The sequence below is a fragment of the Pleurodeles waltl genome, chromosome 6 (assembly GCF_031143425.1).
Source record: "Pleurodeles waltl isolate 20211129_DDA chromosome 6, aPleWal1.hap1.20221129, whole genome shotgun sequence".
NCBI classification, from domain to species: domain Eukaryota; kingdom Metazoa; phylum Chordata; class Amphibia; order Caudata; family Salamandridae; genus Pleurodeles; species Pleurodeles waltl.
In genome coordinates, this window is record NC_090445.1 from 686,991,928 (window position 1) to 687,012,707 (window position 20,780).

The 20,780-nt window shown below is 42.8% G+C and overlaps 1 protein-coding gene across 1 annotated transcript in view; it reads right to left on the reverse strand.

The window, feature by feature from the left end:
• The window catches only part of LOC138301678 (uncharacterized), a 175,494-nt gene that overhangs the window by 40,374 nt on the left and 114,340 nt on the right, over window positions 1-20,780 (reverse strand). The window contains exon 11 of the mRNA XM_069242193.1: window positions 4,853-5,899. Within this exon, the coding sequence (XP_069098294.1) occupies window positions 4,853-5,899 (1,047 nt within the window). The remainder of the gene's footprint in view (window positions 1-4,852; window positions 5,900-20,780) is intronic.

Here is a 20,780-nt window from a genome sequence, read left to right on the forward strand (position 1 = left end):
TGACCAAGGTATGTATCAGACTCCTTTACTGACTGCAGAATACCTGGTTAGGCGTGGGTGGAAGCACAGCAGGATACAGTTTCAGAATACCCATGCCCTCACATCTATCTTCTGCAGATGTGTTCGTCAAGCACAAGTTCTGAGAAGCTCTCTAAAGCACTATGAAAGCACCCGCAATTATACCAACGGCAAGCCTCTGCACTCTGACTCTTGGCTGGCCCTGCTCTGTGCTTCATAGGCACCTACAGTCCAACCTCTGATTGAGGAAGGCTGACGTGATTTACTATCAGGTCATCCATGCGCTCGACATTCAGCATATTACCCACCGGTGTCCTTGTTGCCATCATCATTACATTCGTCACCGTCAACCCCATCTTCTATTGAGGTGACAATGATGGTGAAATCTGAAGCAAACATGTTAAAACAGTGATCCAGGTAGGAACAGCAGTGAAGGCTGAGGCTGCACAGGTACAACAGGAGGTCCCTGGAATATACTGATTAAAGTCCTGAACTATGTTCTGTCAGTCGTCAAGAAGGTCCCCTGGAATCTGAACCATAGGAGGAAAAGTGAGTGTATCATGTTGCCCATGATGAGGTAAAAGTGGAGTCTCATGGTAATGAGAAAAAACGATGTCTGTACTGTATTCGGAATGACATCTGCCCTTTTCAAAGTCATCATGTAGAACAAACTCTTTTTCCCCGGAACAAGAGACTGGAGCGGTTCTAGAAAAACAACAAACTTGAACATTTCAATGAAATCAGGGTTTTGGTGCCAGAACTGCACAGGATTCCTTTACACCTGAGCTACAGTAGAACATTTTATTTGGTGTGCATCTGAGTGAAGATTCTTTCACTGTCTTATTGTTAGGAGTTTGGGTCACAAAATGAGGTGGATTGACTACATGTACTACATGGCACAATGGTATATGAATCAATGCTAATGGATTCTATAGGCACACATGTAAATATTGACTGCCATGGATTTCCAGACAGATGACAGAGAATAAGTCAAACATGTGAATTTATGAAAAGTCTAATGCTGGAGACCACTAGCATTATTTTAAAAGCCACTGTATAACAGTAAGAAACATTTTTGTGCCAGAAGAAGCAATGTTAGACTGATTAAAACACGGGAGCTCTTCCTCAAAACATTGCATACTCTTACCACAAAATTAGCCACTTCCCTTTAATCCCAGTCCAGTCTTATGCTTCCTCAATCCGGACTGATTTCTATCCCATGCTTGCTGACATTGAAATAAAATAAAATAAGGAAATATTTTGGGGAAAAACAAAACACTGGAAAACAGAAGATTTCTACCGAGAAGTTTTCTAGGATACAGATAAAGGTGCATACTTATACCTAGCCATTTCTGAATGGCAGTGCTGCATGGCTGTGTAATCTAGAAGGGACATGAAACGGAGGACAAATACATGAAAGTTGATGGTGGAATATTTACATTTATCTCAGACACTGGTAAAACCTCAAGCTGCATCCCATTTATAATTTCTTTACTCACCACACAACCTCAAACAGGAACCAACACCCTGCAAATCAGCTGTAATCTCAATAGGTGCAGTGCAGCCTTAACTATCTGGCCGGGGTCCCTCTGAGGTGGGCCATAAGCAACATCAGATGAGTTTTAGCCATTTTAGGCCTCGTGAATTTGATGCAGCTTGAAATGAAATTATTAAAAATTATAAAATGCAGTTACCATGATGCATCAAGGTGCTAAGAAGGGGAGACTCCTATCAAATGGAAAAATACATCCAATCACAAAGTGAAGAGCCAGGTCTTCAGTGCTTTCTGAAAACTGTTGTGTTCCAGTAGATCACTAATCACTCGTAGAATTCCCCAATTTTGCTGCAGCCACATAAAAAGACCTTCCACCCCACCTGGTCTTCTTAATTTTGGGAAGAACTGCAAGATTGTAGTTAGCAGACCGAAGATGTCTGGTGGGGATATACTTCTGGAACATCCTTGTTAGTGCATTGGGCCCGATATCTTGCACTGCCCTATGAACTATGCATAAAGCCTTAAAGGTAATATATTTGTTTACCAGTAGCCAGTGGAAATTGGAGATCCCCATCGAGACTGATAGATGGTTAGGAATGTCAAGTAACATTCTGGCAGCCACATTCTGTGCTAACTATAGTTTAGCAGTTGCAGTTTTACTGTCCCCCAAATAAAGAGCACTGCAGTCGTCTAGCCTAGAGGGAATCAAGGCAAGGACTACCTGCGTATGTGCTTTCAAGGGAAAGAAGGGGAATACTGTTCTCAAAGTCCGTACAATACAAAAACAGGTGGATACCGTATGAATGACCTGGAGTTCAAATGATAACTTGGTATCCACAAGTACTGCAAGATTTTTAACAGAGTCTACGGTAATAGGTAATACCCCTAAAATGTCCTGCCACCAAGAGTTATTCAAGATAGATGGATGATTATAAAAAATCAGAACCTTAGTCTTATCCCCATTTCGTTTAAGATAGTTACTACCTATCCAAGATGCCTGCATACATTTCTTGAAGTGAGCCGCAGTGGTTTCCACATCCTTGGTGAAGGACACGATAATGTGTGTGTCATCCGCATAGGATAAGGCTTGCAGTCCAAAGGACCGTATCAAATTTGCCAAAGGCGAGACATAAGAAATAAAAAGATTATGGCTCAAAGAAGAGCCCTGCAACACTCCACATGGCAAAGAGATGGGATCAGAACTAAATTGGTTCATAACAGTCAGGGATCTACCCTTCAAAAGCGAGGTTAACAGATCTAAAGCTGACCTAGAAAGCCCCAGTTTTGTCAGTCGATCTGCCAGCAGGGCAGGAGAGATAGTATTAAGAACTGCAGATAGATCCAAAACGATCAATGCTGAGGCCTGCCCGACATTAACTACAGAACAGATATTATCCACCGCCGAAAACCAAAGCAGTTTCTGTCCTATGATTGGTTCTTAACCCAAATTGAGAGGGCTCTAGTAATTCATGCTTTTCCAAATAAGTTAGCAGTTGTAAATTAAGATGCTGCTCCAAAATTTAAGATGGAGTGGACAAAAAATAAATGGGTCTACAGTTTTTCAAACTGTGGGATCTAGATTAGTTTTTTTCTTTTTAAACATACACTTAACAGCTGTTATTTTCCACAGCTTGGTTTCAGAATCACAGTGAGCACGGGATCGATTACTGGGCATATCTGTCACACTTAGGGTGCTGCACTGAGGAGTATATAAAACCATGAGTGGAATGTTTCAATTAATTTCAGTCACTGGTAACTACTTGGGCTGCATCCAATTTGATCTTTTATTTGCCCACGATAGGACCTCCGACAAAAAAGCCATATGCAAAACAGCCTGACCTGCCAGGCCAGGACCCCTCGGATATGGGACACAACCAGTGGATTTGAATTCACCCTCAGTATTTAATGAACGAATCAGAGAACCCAACAAGTTTGCCAGAAAATGGCTACTTTCATTTTGCTGCCTCAAAATTTCTCTCTGGAAGATTCAAAGAGAAAGTGATGTAATTATCTGTAGTGACATGGGACATTTTGGGTTTGTAATAGTTTGTGAACATCTGTGACTATACAGGTAAGCCAACCATCTTGGAATGGGAGACCATGAGTACCCTATCTCCAACTAAGTTCTGTTTGTCCAAGTCTCAAAGTCCCCTGTTGTCTTATTGTTACTGGAATTTGTCAACCTTTATCCACATGCTGCTAAGATGTGTGCAGACCCTATCGGTCTGAAAGTCCTGACACAGAGTTAAAGAGTAAAAGAGTTAATGAAGGTGGACAAATGCAGATATCAGATAGCTGACAGAGGATTCCTGCATACCACCAAGAGGACAGCACAGCAATATATGATTTTTAGAATGGGTGGATGCATGACTTGTTTCATCCCATCGAAAAGTAAAAGAATAGCTGTATTTACATATTGGTGGTACTATTACATTTGAAGAAAAACACAGAATCAAATCATTTCCGATTTTTAGAGACTCAAAATAATAACTAAAAACTGCCTTGTGTTTTCAGGCCTGGGCTCTCAAAAACCCTATTTAAGCACAAAAACACCGAACATATCATAACAAATAGAAATATAAGCAAGCCTATCTTTTAGCGGAAGGTTCTACACTGCTGTTATATCTCACTTTGTTTCAACAACTTTCTTTCAGTATAACTCAAATATGGTCCGTTAATGTAAAAAACAAATGCATGAACGTATATACGTGATGTTGGAAGAAACGTCATAAAAATGCATTTGCACAATTTCAACAAGTGTATGATTTGCACACCTTCAAAAGATGACTAGCAGTTATATACTGTTCACACATTAATCAGAATGTATCTAGCATATCACTGCAGAGATTGTATAAATAGCAAACAAACTATTTAAAATGTATAATGAACAGAAATATAACACAAAATAGGGCAAAACAGTGTAAAATAATAAATGTCAGAGTTATGGATAATTTATTAAGGTGAGCAGTAAAACGTTTATCATGAGCAGATTCGTGGAGAATTAAGGGTGTGCAGAAAAGTGAAGAATATGTATTGCAAAGCCTCCGCTCCCTTCACCCCATAGTGTCTAGCTTTTAGTACTGTTTTGATGCATTCATATGACACTTTTTGATTCTTCTCTTCTAGTCAACCATAGAGCTAACAACACCCGCTTCATCTTACACATAACATGGTTTTCACTCATGTAATCTCATATAATCTCATTCTAAGTCACTGCTGCATCCCCTCCTTCCACCAACCTCTTTGTTTCATCCTATTGCCATCCTTAGCTTTACAACATAATAAACTATACAAAAATACCATAACCATGGCATTTGATATGTAAGAACTTGAAGTTACCTTTTGGTTTGGTTGTTGCTGTTTTCTTTATTGATGTTGGTACTGTTGTTGGTGTTGTTGGTTTTGGTATAGTTGCTGACCTTGTTGTTTGTGTTATTGTCTGTATTTTTGTTTTGGTCGCTGATGTAGTTGTTGCTGTGGTTTTTGCTCTGGCTCTTGCTGTTGTAGGTGTTGCTAATGTTGTTGATGTTGTTTTAGAAGGCATTGTGGTTGTAGGTGTTGTTAGTTTTGTAGTTGATGTTGATGTTGCTGCTGTTGTAGTAGGTGTTGTTGATGTCGAGGTTGGTGTTGTAGGTGTTGTGGTTGGAGAGGTTATAGGTGTGGTTGATGTTGATATTGATGTTGTAGGTGTTGTGGTTGGAGACGTTTTAGGTGTGGTTGATGTTAGTGGTGTAGGTGTGGTTGTTGCTGTGGTTATTGATGTTGTAGGTGTTGTTAATGTTGTTGATGTTTTAAAAGGTATTGTGGTTGTAGGTGTTGTTAGTTCTGTAGTTGATGTTGCTGCTGTTGTAGTAGGTGTTGTTGATGTTGAGCTTGGTGTTGTAGGTGTTGTGGTTGGAAAGGTTATAGGTGTGGTTGATGTTGATATTGATGTTGTAGGTGTTGTGGTTGGAGACGTTCTAGGTGTGGTTGATGTTAGTGGTGTAGGTGTGGTTGTCGCTGTGGTTATTGATGTTGTAGGTGTTGTTAATGTTGTTGATGTTTTAAAAGGTATTGTGTTTGTAGGTGTTGTTAGTTTTGTGGTTGATGTTGTTGAAGTTGCTGCTGTTGTAGTAAGTGCTGTTGCGGTTATAGGTGTGATTGATGTTGCTGGTGTTGTTGTGGGTGTTGTTGTGGGTGAAGAGTTTGTTGCTATGGTAGTTGATGTTTCTGAGTTTGGTGTTGTTGGTGTTGCTGATGATGTTGTTTGTGCTGTGGTTTTTGTTACCACTGTAACTTTCCGATGTACTACTTTTATTCGTTTTCTTGCTGTTGTTTTACTTGTTTTTATTTGAGTTGATAGTGTTGACAAGGATACTGTTGAAGGTGATGTAGGAACTCCTGATTCTGTAGGAAAGCAAAGACAAAAACAAACTTTGTTTCTCCAATTACATTGCAGCTTAAATACAATTAAAGCATCTAATTCCAGACTAAAAAAACAAAACTTTCATATCGTAAGTAAGCAAGAACATAAAGCGAAGGGTTCTTGTTGGAGTAAAAAGTGTTGAGATGGCTTAAAAAATTATTTAGTCCCAATTTGTTCCACAAGGTGTAAAGGAAAAATCAATAGTTCTGTTTTGCTCATCTAGATAGGAACCACATTAAACCTATGTTCTGTTTCACTCAGTAGTGGATTCTCTTTTAACTTGCCATTTAGATATTGGTGCTCATAACGATAAACAGAATGGGAGCAGCACTGTACTGTGTTTCCAGATTTGCGCATATTTTCCAACCTTTACTGCTCTTGTGTGTTCACTGTGGCTACACAGGATTGCATGCTGTTGGACACAAAAACTCTCAGATACAAAAATAATGTTCCTTTGTATCTTTAGTTTGCAATTATGACTACTATGAGGCCATTTTACACTCTTTTTAAATGAACTAGAGGTTAATATCTCTCCTATTTTCAGATACATTGCTGTGCAAAGCCTAGGATGAAAAACAAACCTGCCTGCCAAATACAGAAACCTCCTTCTATCTGCTCTATGTATGTAACTGGTATTCTTATGTGCCTGAGAACATCACATTTTTACATCTAAAATGTAGGTGCCTAACCAAACATTGGGACTGTAATATTAAACAGAAATCTATGTGATCCAACATGGTGGAATATTAATTTTTAACTGCACACTTGATGATAAAGCAAGACACTGACAGAGGTTGATACATAGTATCAGAGCAAGTTGTTGATATATAGTGAATGTACATGTAACAGAATGTTACTGAAAACTGGTGATGACACACCAGTATGAGTAAGCAAACAGGACTTTTTGACAAGTTGCTTTCAGATTCCACTTAAAGCCTATGAATACACTGAGGCGGTCATTGCCGCCAGGCGGGAACCGCCAATCGACCGACACGCGTCCAAAAGACTGCTGCCGGCATTCCAACCTTCCCGCTGGGCTGGCGGGTGCTAACCATGTTAGCGCCCGCCGGCCCAGCGGGAAGGAGGCTTGCAACACAGAAGCCGGCTTCGAATGGAGCCGGCGGTGTTGCGCGCTTTTCACTGTCTGCTAGGCAGACAGTGAAAAGCTGGCCGGGGCCCTGTTAGGGGGCCCCTGCACTGCCCATGCCAGTGGCCCAGCCCAGGGGCCCCAAGACACCTGTTCCCTCCAGCCTCTTCCTGCTTGCAGCGCTGCCCTGGCGGATTCGCCCAGCCGGGGCAAAAACGGCGGGAAACCGCCGGCCCCGGTTTTCTGACCGCGCCTCTACCGCCGCGGTCAGAATGGGCTTTGAAGCACCGCCAGCCTGTTGGCGGTGGTTCCGTCATCCGCGACCCTGGCGGTCCTAGACCGCCAGGGTCAGAATGACCCCCTAAGTGCCTGTTTAGAGTTTGACAGATAGCATTTACTCCATCAGGACAGCAGCGGACAATACCTCCACTATTCTGAGGGATCTTCAACCACCAAATTTAGAATTGTTTGTCCACCCTGTTGACAGCGGTCTACGTTGACTGGAAAAGCCATGGTGGCAGTTCCTGTCAATGTAGGAAAAATTTAATGGACATTACTGCAAGCCATGATGGCCAGCCATCAAATGTTTCAAAAGCTTTTTGTTTTTCAAAAGCAAACTCGCAAAGCAAGACCTCGTTTTTTGAAAAAACAAAAGCAAGTGACCCCTCACTACCGGATGGCATGTGGGTCATAATTGTTTTTTTTTCTGTCCTTTACTGCCACATTTTTGCCGGTGGTGAGAGACAAGAATAACAGTTTCCAGGTCCAGTCCTAATAGGGCATATGGTAAATTAGTAACTCTGGCGGCCCCTGCTTAGTCGAAGGAAAACATCCTGTTAACAGAGCCAACAGGGCTCAGTGGATGCATTATGTAGAGTCTGCTGGACACTAAGTGATAGGGGTGTACTGAGGATCTTGCAAACAAGAAAATCTTTTGCTGTTGTGACAGAGTTCCATGCCCAGCAAACTTCAAATCAGGCCTGCGTGTCCAACCTTTGTAAGTAGAGGTATTATCTGGCAAGTTTTAACATTTCTTCCTGTCAACACTGCATAAATGACCCCTAGCCTGCAAGACTCAAAAACCTGACATCCTATGCTGCTGGTTTACTTGAATGGGAAAATTTCAACTGGGAAGGCAGGAATGGTGTACAGTGTCTCAGCATAATGAGCAATTGCACATGGGTTTCATGATTGGGTGAACTAATGGACAAATATTGACTATGGCATTTAAGGGTTTGAGTACTGAGGACCTCATTCACAACATATTGATTGTATGTAAATTCAATCTGCATATGTAAATGTCTTAGTTTACAAGTGCAAATGCACTTTTGTAATTCATTAAATATGAATCAAAAGGGATTTGTCCATATTTAATTTTACCACACAATGGTGTAATATTATAATTGGCCAAATCTTTTCACTGGGGAAGGGAGCATTCATTCCCGGAAAGGATGACCTGAAAAGTTTGGGAACACACAAACATGTGAGTATCTAAATTTTCACAAATATTTTAAAGACCCATTTCCATTCTTAATAGAGCCAGATTGGGCTTTGTAAAGGCAATATGTTTCGAAAGTGTGCATGAGAAAGCAACACCAAGAAAATTGATGGATGTGTAGCAGAAGACATTTCTCCATGGAGAACTACTTATAAACCTGCACTGATGCCTACAGAGACAGAGCCATGACAGTATCAAATTATGGAATCTGTAGTATACTCGTCCCATCCTACCACTTCAGAACTTAGCTTAATATCCTTCAAACAAAATCTTATGGGAGTCTAACATCTTATCTATTGGTCTACTTGAACAGCCTGTCTCCAAACTAGAATCCCCCTCCGCAGTTTACACCATCCTCCCACACACTCCTGATCCAGTCCTGCGTTTCTACTCCTTTCTTGATGCTCACAATCCCACTTTCAGCTCTGCTCCACTTCCTCTCTCTCCTTATCCCTCCTCATGCTCAATTCCCACTACTTACTACCGTCCTCTGTCCTCCTCAAGAAATCATGCCCATTGTGACCATAAGTGTAGACCTTCCGCCTGCGCAAGCTCCTCTGCTGGTACAATGAGAAGATCTAGCTACTACAACATCAGCTGGCACTATGTAAAATGCACAATCTGGTTAATTCTTTATAATATATGGGGATAAAGTTATAAAAGATATTTCATGGCATATCTGTGTAAAACTCATGAAGGAGAGCAATGTGGAAAATTGGGGTATCCAACCTTCTTTGTAGTAAAGGCTACTTATGTCGATGAAAAACATCCAGTGCTACAAATATTATTACAAATTTAATACTGACCACATCAGCAACTTTACGTTTGCTTGAAATATAAACATTTCAGTTTTTGTAGGCTGGCTACACACAGGAGAGCTATTTATGGATAGCTTGAGAGCTATTAGTAGCTCATGAGTTTCCAGCTACTTGTTGGAGACCCCTGCTATAAATAAGGATTAGAGTACTTGGGACACAGAACTGTAAATAATTCATAAGTCAAACCATTTGCTCTTTGTTGGACTGTTTTGCTTATGCAGGGCCATCCCCAATCTTTTTGCCTCCTGCCTCCTATTTTTTCAGACCTGTTGCTGTTGGCTTTTGAACTCTGAGCACTTTACCACTGCTAACCAGTGCTAAAGTGCATATGCTCTCTGTGTAAATTGTATGCAATTGGTTTATCCATGATTGGCATTTTGATTTACTAGTAAGCCCCTTGTAAAGTGCACTAGAGGTGCCAGGGCCTGTAAATCAAATGCTACTAGTGGGCCTGCAGCACTGGTTGTGCCACCCACATAAGTAGCCCTGTAATCATGTCTCAGACCTGCCATTGCAGTGTCTGTGTGTGCATTTTTAACTGTAAATTCGACTTGGCAATTGTACCTCCTTGCCAGGCCTAAACCTTCCCTTTTCTTACATGTCAGACACCCCTAGGTAGCCCCAAGGGCAGGGTGCAGTGTATGGTTAAGGTAGGACATATAGTAATGTGGTTGATGTGTCCGGACAGTGAAATATTGCTAAATTCGTTTTTCACTGTTGAAAGGCCTGTCCCTCTCATAGGTTAACATTGGGGCTACCTTTAAATCTGATTAAAGTGTAGATTCCCTTTGGGAGCGGATGGACATGTGAAGTTTGGGGTCTCTGAGCTCAAAATTTAAAAATACATCTTTTAGTAAAGTTCATTTTAAGATTGTGTGTTTGAAAATGCCACTTTTAGAAAGTGGGCATTTTCTTGCTTATACCATTTCTGTGACTCTTCCTGTTTGTGGATTCCCTGCGTGGGTCAGTTTGACAGTTGGGCTGGTTGCACCTCACCCTAGACAGTGACACAAAAGGAGCTGGGATGTAGGCTGCATTTCCTGATGAGCCATCTGTGCTAGGAGGGAGGGGAGGCGTGGTCACTTACAACTGAAACGGATGTGCCTGTCCTCACACAATGCAGTCTCCAACCCCCTGGTGAGTGCCTGGGGCCTGGCCTGGGCAAGGCAGGATTTCACATTCAAAAGAGACTTTACTTTGAAGTAGGCCTACTTCAAATGAGAAATTGGGTATAAGAAGGGCACCCAAAACCAGAGACTTTAGAAACACTTCTGGAACCAAGAGGAACCTCTGCCTGGAGAAGAGGTGAATAACTGAGGAAGAAGAGCTGCCCTGCCTGTGACTGTGCTTTGTGGAGCTATCCTGCAGTTGCTGCTTCTGCCAGAGTAAGAGGGCAAAGACTGGAATTTGTGTGCCTTCCATCTTGAGAAGAAATCTCCAAGGGCTTGATCTAGAGCTTGCCTCCTGTTGTATGAAGTCTCAGGAACAGCAAAGACTTCTCTCTGCCAGCACCTGGAGTCTCTGGAGAGATTCAAACTCTGCCCTGTTGTGCCCATCCAGTTCCTGGGACCCTGAAAGGAAAAGCTGGCAGCCTAAGAGGAAGAAATCCACACACAGAGCGCTGTGCGGGGAAAAGATTGACGCGACTCGATCTGCGGCTGAAAAAACGCTGCGCCACCGGCTCCTCAGCTGAGAAACGACGGTCGCAGGAAACGCGACCAAAGAATTGATGCAAGGAGCAGGAGAAACGACGTGCAGCATCGCTGACGGAGGCTGGGAGATCACAACCTGCCCTGCGGGGTTTTGGGATCATCGTGCGGATGGATTTCAGACTCACACCCGCTCGTGCGGGGTCATTTTTGAAGCGCACCAGGTACAATTTCACGCAAGCAGCGCTAGTGTGTGTTTAAAACTACTTAATGACTCTTTTTGCATTTGTATTGATAACTTGACTTATGTATGGTGGATTTATTTTGTCGTTTTGGGTCTTGTTTTGTTTAGATAAATATTTCCTATTTTTCTAAACCTGTGTTGTGTCATTTTGTAGTGTTTTCATTAAGTTACTGTGTGTGTTGGTACAAATACTTTACACATACCACTCTGAAGTTAAGCCTACTGCTGTGCCAAGCTACCAAGGGAGTAAGCAGGGGTTAGCTGAGGGTGATTCTCTTTTACCCTGACTAGAGTGAGGGTCCTTGCTTGAACACGGGGGTAACCTGACTGTCAACCAAAGACCCCATTTCTAACACTCTTGTAGTGAAAACAAAACCCTCAAGGACCAAAAAGTTCAACCATGTTTCTGATTGCTTGATGCAATGGCCTGTAGGGCCAGCCTCAGTGAATGAATTAATACATCTTTATTGTTTAGTTAATTAAAACCAAAACAATAATACAAAATCGATAATAAGACCATGGCACTTTTCATCAATAGAAAAGGACTAAAATCAGCCACTAAACTCTTTCAAATTAATCTACAATAAAAACAATCATTCATAATTTGGCTGCCACTAAGGTTAGGAGAGGCTTAGAAGAATGCCTATTCAATCCCTTTTCGGTTGGAATTTTCCCAGATAACCTGGAGCCATCGCTCAATTTATCCTGAATCCATGTGTTTGCATAGAGGACTTCGATGGCTCGCTGAAGGGCAGAAGGGATGCCCATCTCCTTTATCTTGCACCACATTATTCCCTGGTTGACCCGATCAAATACAGCTTTAAAATCAATAAAGCAAAGGTGGAATTTCTTCCTTAATTACTTGCATTTGTCTGCCAGTACCATAAGTGCTAGGATGTTGGTGGTTGTACCGAAGCCCCTTCCTAATCCTGTTAGGTTATTTGGCACAAATTTATTAATGTTTGACCTTTGCATTAAGTCTTGTAGGATCAGGGAGGCATAATACTTGGCTTTGGCATCTGTTAGTGCTATAATCCTATAATTTGCTGGGGCTAGTAGGTCTCCATCTTTAAAAATCAGGTGCTATATTGATCCTCTCCAGCTCATTGGGATAGAGCCAGCGACTTCTCTGTAAGGGTGATAGCACGCTTGCCCAGTACTGAGGGCCCAGTTTAAAGATAGCTTGTGGAATGTCATTTGGACCCTGCTATTATAATCCTTTCTACATCCTGGGGAGAATAAAGTGTAGTGGGACGATGGTCTTGTGCACGGACAGTCAAATCACTTGCCACCGATTATCTGGCTATAAATTTTGGATAGCAATATACTTGCCTTCATGGTGGAATTTTGGGCTTTTGCTGACCTTAGCGGCCTGACGGGCAAATTGCTGCTAAATACGCTGGTCAAATGCATAACCCAAGATTTCTCTGAAACATATGAATTGGTTGATAGCTTGGGAGATTGCACTAGGGCATTAACATTCTCCTAAAAGGAGCTAGTATTTGCTTCCTTTGAGTTGTGGATAAGCTTTTACCAGAATGCCTCACTCTTAAGCCTTGGATCTTCCCAAACCTGTTTTTTATATTGCTTCCTAAGCTGTTTTATTGTCTCAGATGATGTCAGCTGGGGATTTGCTATCTTGGATCTGCTATTAGCCTTTTTAAGCTCTTTCTTTAAAGTTAAACTTTTTTGCGCCGCCAGCTTTTTTTTTTTTTTTTTTTTTTTTTTTACAGGAGAAGCACTTGATAGCAAGGTCGAAAGAAAGATGTTCCATCGTTCCCTATGATAACTACTAAATTAGAAGCTTGTTCTAGCAGTCTCTTGACCCAGTTCCACAGACCAGCTAACATGTCTTTTTAGATTGAGTGTTTTGAGTAAACCTGCGTAGATTGATGCTTGGTCATGCTTCAGGAGGCAAAAATTAAAAGTAATTTGCTGGGCTGCATTGTCCTTTATTGTAGTAAATGTGATCTCAAATTTGCTTAGATGTGGTTTCAGTGCAAGTGATATACAGTGTAACCCAAGTGCGAGCGAGCCTTTGCACCGTGGTAGGTATAATTTGAAGGGGAGTCGCCATGCGTCCTGCCGTTGATTACTTTCAGCCTAAGGTGCTTAGGTTCATAGACAAAGCCCTCGTCTATGACATCGTGGCGTTTTCCTAATGTGCAATGCTGTGCTTGAACATTTTAAAATGCGTTGTCTGCCACTGTTTTTCATGTTCCTCAGGGCAGTAAAATAGATTAGCATTAAAATCTCCAGTCTGGATTATCTCCCATGTGGGGTGTGTATATCTGAGCTCTGTCAATCTAGATAGAAGGAGTTTGGGGATGGGAACTGTTCAGCAATACTGTTTAGTGATGTTGCTATGTAAACTGCAAGACCTCCCATTGGTCTACGAAACCTTTGGGTTCTTTCTGCCTTAAGATAATGTACGTATCTAACCAGTGGTAGAGGCTCCAGCAGCCAGGTTTCTTGCAATGCGATTATATCATATGACTGCCACTTGTAAGGCAGTTTTCCATATTGAATTACCGTTGTGGCATTGGCTATGTTCCACGACAGGAGACAGAAAAAATCTTTGGGATTATTGCGCTACCCCACATGCTCAAAGTCTGAAGGTAGCCAGGCCCATTGATCTTGACAAGGCTTGGCAACCAATGCTGGTGCTGCTGCATCTGCCAGAGTTGTCGGTAAGCCTCTTGCAGACTGTAGGACTGATAGACTGGCACAGGTTTAGAACTTTGTTTAGTTGTTGCAGATCAAAATTACCGGCCAGGATAGCAAGGTACTTTATGTTCTGAAACAGTGATACCCCATGATTCAATTAATATGCACAGGCTAAGATTGAACGGGCTATGACCTTGGAACGCCATTGTGTGAGTGAACATTCCGTGGAGATGGAGACTTCACTTGGGCAGAATCTAACTGAAACCAGGTCAGAAGAACCTGCCTCAGGGATGGAATTTCAGTGAGGAACCTCATTAAGTTGCTTCTATTTAGAATATCTTGATGGCACCGCAAGGTGTATCCAGGTTTCATAAGACAATCTCAGTGACAATGACATCTAGACTGTAGTAGTCCTTCACAGGATATCATAATGGATTTTAAAGTTGAAGATGACTTAAAGGAGTTACTTTATGTTGTGATTTAGCACAAATTTCAGCTTACACAAAAATACTCACTCCTAGATCATAAGTCAAACTCATGGCTTCAATCGGTGAATAAAATTGCTGACTCTTGTGAAGGGTCATACGTTTGACTGGGTTCTGAATTTTGACAATCAAACTCAGCAAAATCTCTTGCATCAGTTCTGACATTAACAAAGCACACTCATATAAGTTACCATTTCGAACAGCCAACAATTGGTAACAATTTGGATGACAACGGGTCCAAAGCATTAGGTGAAACACAAGAAATTGAACGGAAAAGATTTCTCCATAGTTAAAAGAGGAACTTCTATAACATTAAAGTCAGTCATTAGTTAATCAAATGGATCAAATTGCAGCACTTAAACTGTGCAATGTGAGAGAAAGAACTACTCATCAGCTGAAATGGCAGGACAATCTATAAAGGGCACTTAAAGCCAATTGCACTAGGACACTTTTAAGGAGAAGAGGTTTGGAATGATAGATGCATTTCCCATCTGAAAAGGAAGTTATATCACTTCCTGTTTTCTCCCTACATCAATCAACTCTTCAGAGCATCCCATTGCCCCGGTGTCCCCAGCTAATGGAAGACACAAGCAAGGGTATTGCCTGTCAGGGCCAGGAGATGCCTTGGGCCAGAACCTCTGTTTCACTGAAATCTATGTTAAGTTATGTGATGTTAACAGTGTTTTTACTGCACGCTAATCACTGGTGAGGGTATTCAGGCGCTCCACAGCTGATATGTGAGGCCAGCCCTGGAGTGCTTACTCGAAAAACAAGGTCTTCAGCTTCCTGCTCCACACAGCTGCGGTTCCGAGGGGCTGTGATGGAGGTCTTTGCAACATGTCTAATCCAAGCAGCAGCAGCGATGCATTGGTCCTGTTCAGGTTTGCGCCGCACAGCACAGGGAATGCATCAGTTCAGCTGGATCCACAGAGACTGGCAGAGAACCCTAAGCCCACTTCCAAGGGTCCAGGACTTGGGTGGCACTACTTGGCAAGATAGACTCAGATAACAGAGTCCAAGTGCAGGTGCAATATTGTTGGAAGCCTGTTATGTTTCTGAGGCTTCAGATAAGGAGACCAAACAACTAGGCCTTGGAGGTACACTGAGTTTTGGGTTCATTAGATGCAGAACAAGTCCTTCTCACGCAGAGGGCAGCAGGTTAGCACAGCAGAGCAACAGTCATTCAGACCAGTAGTACAGCAGAGTGGCAGTCCTTTTAGCAGCACAGTAGTCCTACTTCCATGCAGAGTATCCACAGGTCCAGAAGTGTAATGAAGTAGCGGTGTCAGAGGTCCAGTATATATACCCAGCTGGGCCTTTGAAGTGGGGAGAAGCTTTTACAGGCATGCCTTTGAAGTGCACTTGTGCCCTGGCTCCAGACAGAGTACAGAGGGGATCCAGCCCTTTAAAGGAAATAGGACACCGCCTATAGAAGTGTAAGTGGGGCTAGGTCCAGCTCCTCCCTTCCATGCTGGCATACAGTCACCCCTAAGCTCCCCATTGTGTGTGGCTGTCTAGGAAGAATACACAAAGCCCAACTGTCTGTTACCCCCAGTTGTGACCCAGAGAAAGGCTGCAATGCCAAATTGCTAAGGCAAGAAAATGCCAACTTTCAGAACGTGAAATTTTCTAAAATATAATTTAAAATTCCACTTCACCATACGTTAGGATTCTTCATTACAATTCCTAAGAAACCACACATGGACCAATGACCAATTCCCATTTGGAAATTACACTTATAAAATATAATAAGGTAACTCCAGTGTTATCCTAAGGGAGAGGTAGTTTGTGTGGTAGTGAAAAATAAAATTTTAAGAGTTTTTCACTGCTCAGTATAAAATATATTTCACATGCCATCTGGGTTGTCCGGGGACTATCCTAAGGGTGTCATATGCATTAAAATAAAATGTTTTGGCCTGAAAAAAGGTTTCATCTGCCAGGTCAAAATGTCAGTTTAAAAAATTTGAACACAGGCTGCAGTGACAGGCCTGAGGCAGGATTAAAGTGCTACTCAAACGTGTAGCACAATTAGTGCTGCAGGCCCACTAGTAGCATTTCATATACAGGCCCTTGGCACAGATAGTTCCACTTTACAAAGGTCTTACAAGTAAATTAAATATGCCAATTGGGTAAAAGCCAATCTAACATGTTTTAAGAAGAGAGCACATGCACGTCAGCACTGGTCAGCAGTAGTAAAGTGTGCAGAGTCCTAATGCCAGTAGAAATAAAGTAGTAAAAAGAGGAGGTCTGAAGGCAAAAAGTTAGGGGGAAACCCACACCAAAGATGCCAGGTCTAATATACAAATTCACAGGTTAGTAAATCTGGGAATGTGCCAAAAACATGGGCAGAAAACGTGGGAACACCAATACTCCACTCATGTAACGCCTTTCAAGGGCAGAGTAACACAAAGCAGCGACTTGTGTTACCTTGCATTACTCCAGAATTATGGTGCCATCCAGAGCCACGCAAGTTGGTTCTGCGTGGCAAAGTAAATCTCACTTAAGGGCTCAAATGGCCCTTGTATCACCTTGTGTGATGCAAGGGCAACACAAGACCTTGATAAATCAGGCCCTAAGTACTTTTGAGGATTGATGGCATCCATTGGTGCAGATTAAAAGACTACTGAACAAAGGCTGACCCTGGACCTGCACATCTTGATACTAGGCCAGAAAGCCCCTCTCCCCATAGCTTTGTCCAAGGTCATTGGAAGTAAAAGGGATTTGGTAGCTCATTTCTTCCCAACCGGGCCGCATCTCCTCCAAATGTTGCTCATGTGTATTCTCTTTTGATCTCAACTCCTGTCTGGACTGGTGCTTGCTGTAGTGCACCAGGGCAAGTAGGTGCACAAGATGTAAACGACAGAAAGCTGAGCACCTTACCTGCATAGAGCACTGCCTCTCCAGTGTCCAGTCAGTGTGGACAGCTCACTCAATAGAGCATGGGAAGTTGTGATGTGCAGACTGTGCACAAGATCAGCCAAATTCATGCTGATACATTGTGCAGACTCCATTGCTCAGCTTTCCATCTTGCAGCCTCTAACGCCACCCTTTCACAGACATCACAGGGTTGGGTCAGTGAGCCTCACTGACCCTTCCCTACCATGTAATGATTGGTGAATGGGTGTGGTGTCTCGGCTCCAGGTCCTGATGGGCATGTAGCCCCGGGTGTTGCAGGGCTTAACCATGAAGCACCCAGGGCTAACTTTACCTCCATGTCATCAAGGTCATGAAATTCAGCATCAAGGACTGATGACCTCAGAGTCCTAGAGCTGAGAGATGATCAGCCTGGCAACGTATTTTTGACATGCCTGCGCATGAGTGCAGAAAGCCTGCAAAATAAATCAAGTAAGTGATTTAGAACTGCTCTCAATGTCAGCTTGTGTGACTTTCAAAGGCAGACAGATTTATTCTTTTAAACAAACATATTAAAAATGAAAAAAACAATTAAAGGGATAAAGTAATGAGGGTGGAGACCATGTGCTCTCACTGTTGCAACCACTGGTCTTCTCCCATTTATAGAGGTACTCATGGCATTATACTGCCCCTATTAGGAACAGGAAAAAGAATGCTCCCCTAATCCTGAAAATTGTTCAAGAGACACCTTGTTATTGCAGTACTTTATTGCTCATTGCAATCTTCATTTATTGTCCAGATCAAAAGTATTTCAACAGATCAGTCTAGATGACCATTCTATGATCTACATACTAAGGTCACGCTAGCCTGGGCTGCTTCACTGGTTCTCAATCAAAGCCTACTCCCAGATATAGGAGTGGCAGTGCGGAAACCAACTCTTGTTCTAGTACTGACTGTGGATAGAGTAATCTCTGGTTAATTTTCTCTGAAGTTTGAGAGATCTTTAGGGAGAGAGAAGCTAAACATAACTCTTATTTTGGCTTATTGACCTTGAGCCAACGATCCAAGCATCAAGGTGTCTTATATGCAGTTTAAAAACGGTAGTCAGTGAACACAGCAAAGATGAATGAGACCTCTGCAGCATTATACTAATAAGGAACTATAAAAGAACTTGTAAGGCTCATTATCATTTGTCGCCAAAAGACCCACTATCCCAAACAACTCATTGCCCTCACCTTACAAATTGAGGCCCACGAAAGACATTGACACAGCTACAGAGCATGGCTACAGCCATGCCCCATCGTGATGACCTGTACTGAGTCTCCTGGAACATCAGATACCTCAGCAGAAGCTATGCATAATGGATATCTCTGGAAGCCTATCAGTGGACGATAGAGACGGAAGGAGGCTATACATATAGTGGAATGGCAGGCCATTTTCTATAGAAATGCCAACACTGATTTGTATTTGCCAGTGCTAAGCCCTCAACGATGAACCCAGGTTGAGTGTGACTCAAATGAAGAGATTTACCATTCGGAAAACACACAGTTATCTACAGATCAGGATTTGTACAACAGAGACCCTTATATTAACCCTAACTTATTTGAGTTGCTTGAGCTGCTTTATGGACATAACATCCCAAGAAAAATCCAAGATTCCATGGACTAAGAAGACTGACAGAACCAGCTCAAGAAATTAATGAGTCCCTTTCACATTGGGAGATATAGTATGGGAAATAGCCCCTCTTCTTATGTCCTTGGAAATAGCACGCTGTTGACTTTGATCTGATTGACATACTTGTATTTACATTAGTATTAGGTACCACTTGGCTATGACTCCACAATATCCAGATTGACTGGATAACTCAAAAATTTAAATTTCACAGTGAGTTCTGTGCTCTTCAATATTTTCTGCATTTGGCGGTTACCTGTAGAGTACCTATTGACCTGCCTCTAGGAGGAGCTGCTTACAAGGACTAAGGGCCAGATGTAGGAAAGAAGCAAATTGCGACTTGCAATTTGCGAGTCCGTGCGACTCGCAAATTTCAAGTCGCAATTTGCTATGCAAAAAAGTTGTCTCAGACACCATCTGCGAGTCGCTATGGGGTCGCAAAGACCCACCTCATTAATATAAATGAGGTGGGTCGCAATTTGCGACCCCATAGCGACTCAGGGCACTCACGGGGATGGAGGCCTGCTGGGAACAGTAGACCTCCATGTCTGTGACTGCTTTTCAATGAAGCAGTTTTTTTTTTTCCAAGTGTAGCCCGTTTTCCTTAAAGGAAAACGAGCTGCACTTAGAAAAAAAAAACGAAACCTTTTGTTTCGGACTTTTTCAGGGCAGGTAGTGGTCCCTTGGACCAGTGACTGCTCTGAAAAAATAATTTTGGGTCCAGTCACAAAGGGGAAGGGGTCCCATGGGGACCCCTTCCCGTTTGCGAGTGGGTTACCATCCACTTCAAGTGGATGGTAACTGCGACTCCATTTGCGACCGCGTACGCGGTCGCAAATGGAATTGCATACCACTGCGACTCACCAATAGGAAGGGAACACCCCTTCCTATTTGCGACTCGGAAATGCATTTTGCGAGTCGGTTCCGACTCGCAAAATGCATTTCTATATAGCAAACATGCATTTGCGACTCGCAAACGGCGATTTTTGCCGTTTGCGAGTCGCAAAGTGTTTGCTACATCTGGCCCTTAGTCACTCATATTATTGTGTGATAACTGGATCCAAGGGTCCGATTGTTCATGGACACATCTATTGACTGAGTGTGAAAGAAACCAGTTTCTGAAAGATAACCTAGCTGAAAATTTGAAGATGGGCTTCATACAGTATTCAACCTCCCTTGCTGGAGCTCCTCATTTACCTTTTTATTCTGAAGCCTGGAGATGAATAGAGGCCATGATTCAATTACAAACAGATGAATTACATCACTAAGTGAACCCTATACCTTTTGCTCACGATTTCAGTCTTCCTGGGGTAGTTTAAGGATGCCCAGATCGCACTAAGCTGGATCTCAGGAGAATGTGTAATTTAGGGCCTCATTAGGAGTTTGGCGGGCTGACCATCAGCCCAACAGACCCATGGGGAGGAGACCACTGCGGAGCTGGTGGTGTCCTCTCGGCCCAATTACAATGTTTCCACTGGGCTGACAGGGGGAAACCTCTGTATTAGGAGGTTTCCGACAGTTAGCCCAGTGGAAACACTGTCAGCATTGGCCTCAGCTCCTTATGGAGCCGAGGCCAATGCCATCGCACAGAGGGGGCCCGCAGCACCCACAGAAGTTGCACTGTCTGCTATATAAGAGTGCACATTCTGAGGGTGGTGGCCATGGTTGTGGACAGTGCAGGGGCCCTCCTGTGGCCCCCAGCACTGCTTTTCCGCTAGTCTTTACATAGCGGGTATCCTGCCATGAAAAGGCTGGTTGAAAGAGAATTTGTGATCAGCATAGTGGCGCTGAACTCAGTGCCGCCATGGCTGACTACGACTTCCACTGTCGCCACCCTGTCGGGATCCATGATCCTGGTAGTGGTGGCGGTCCCCTGGTGGTCCGACTGCC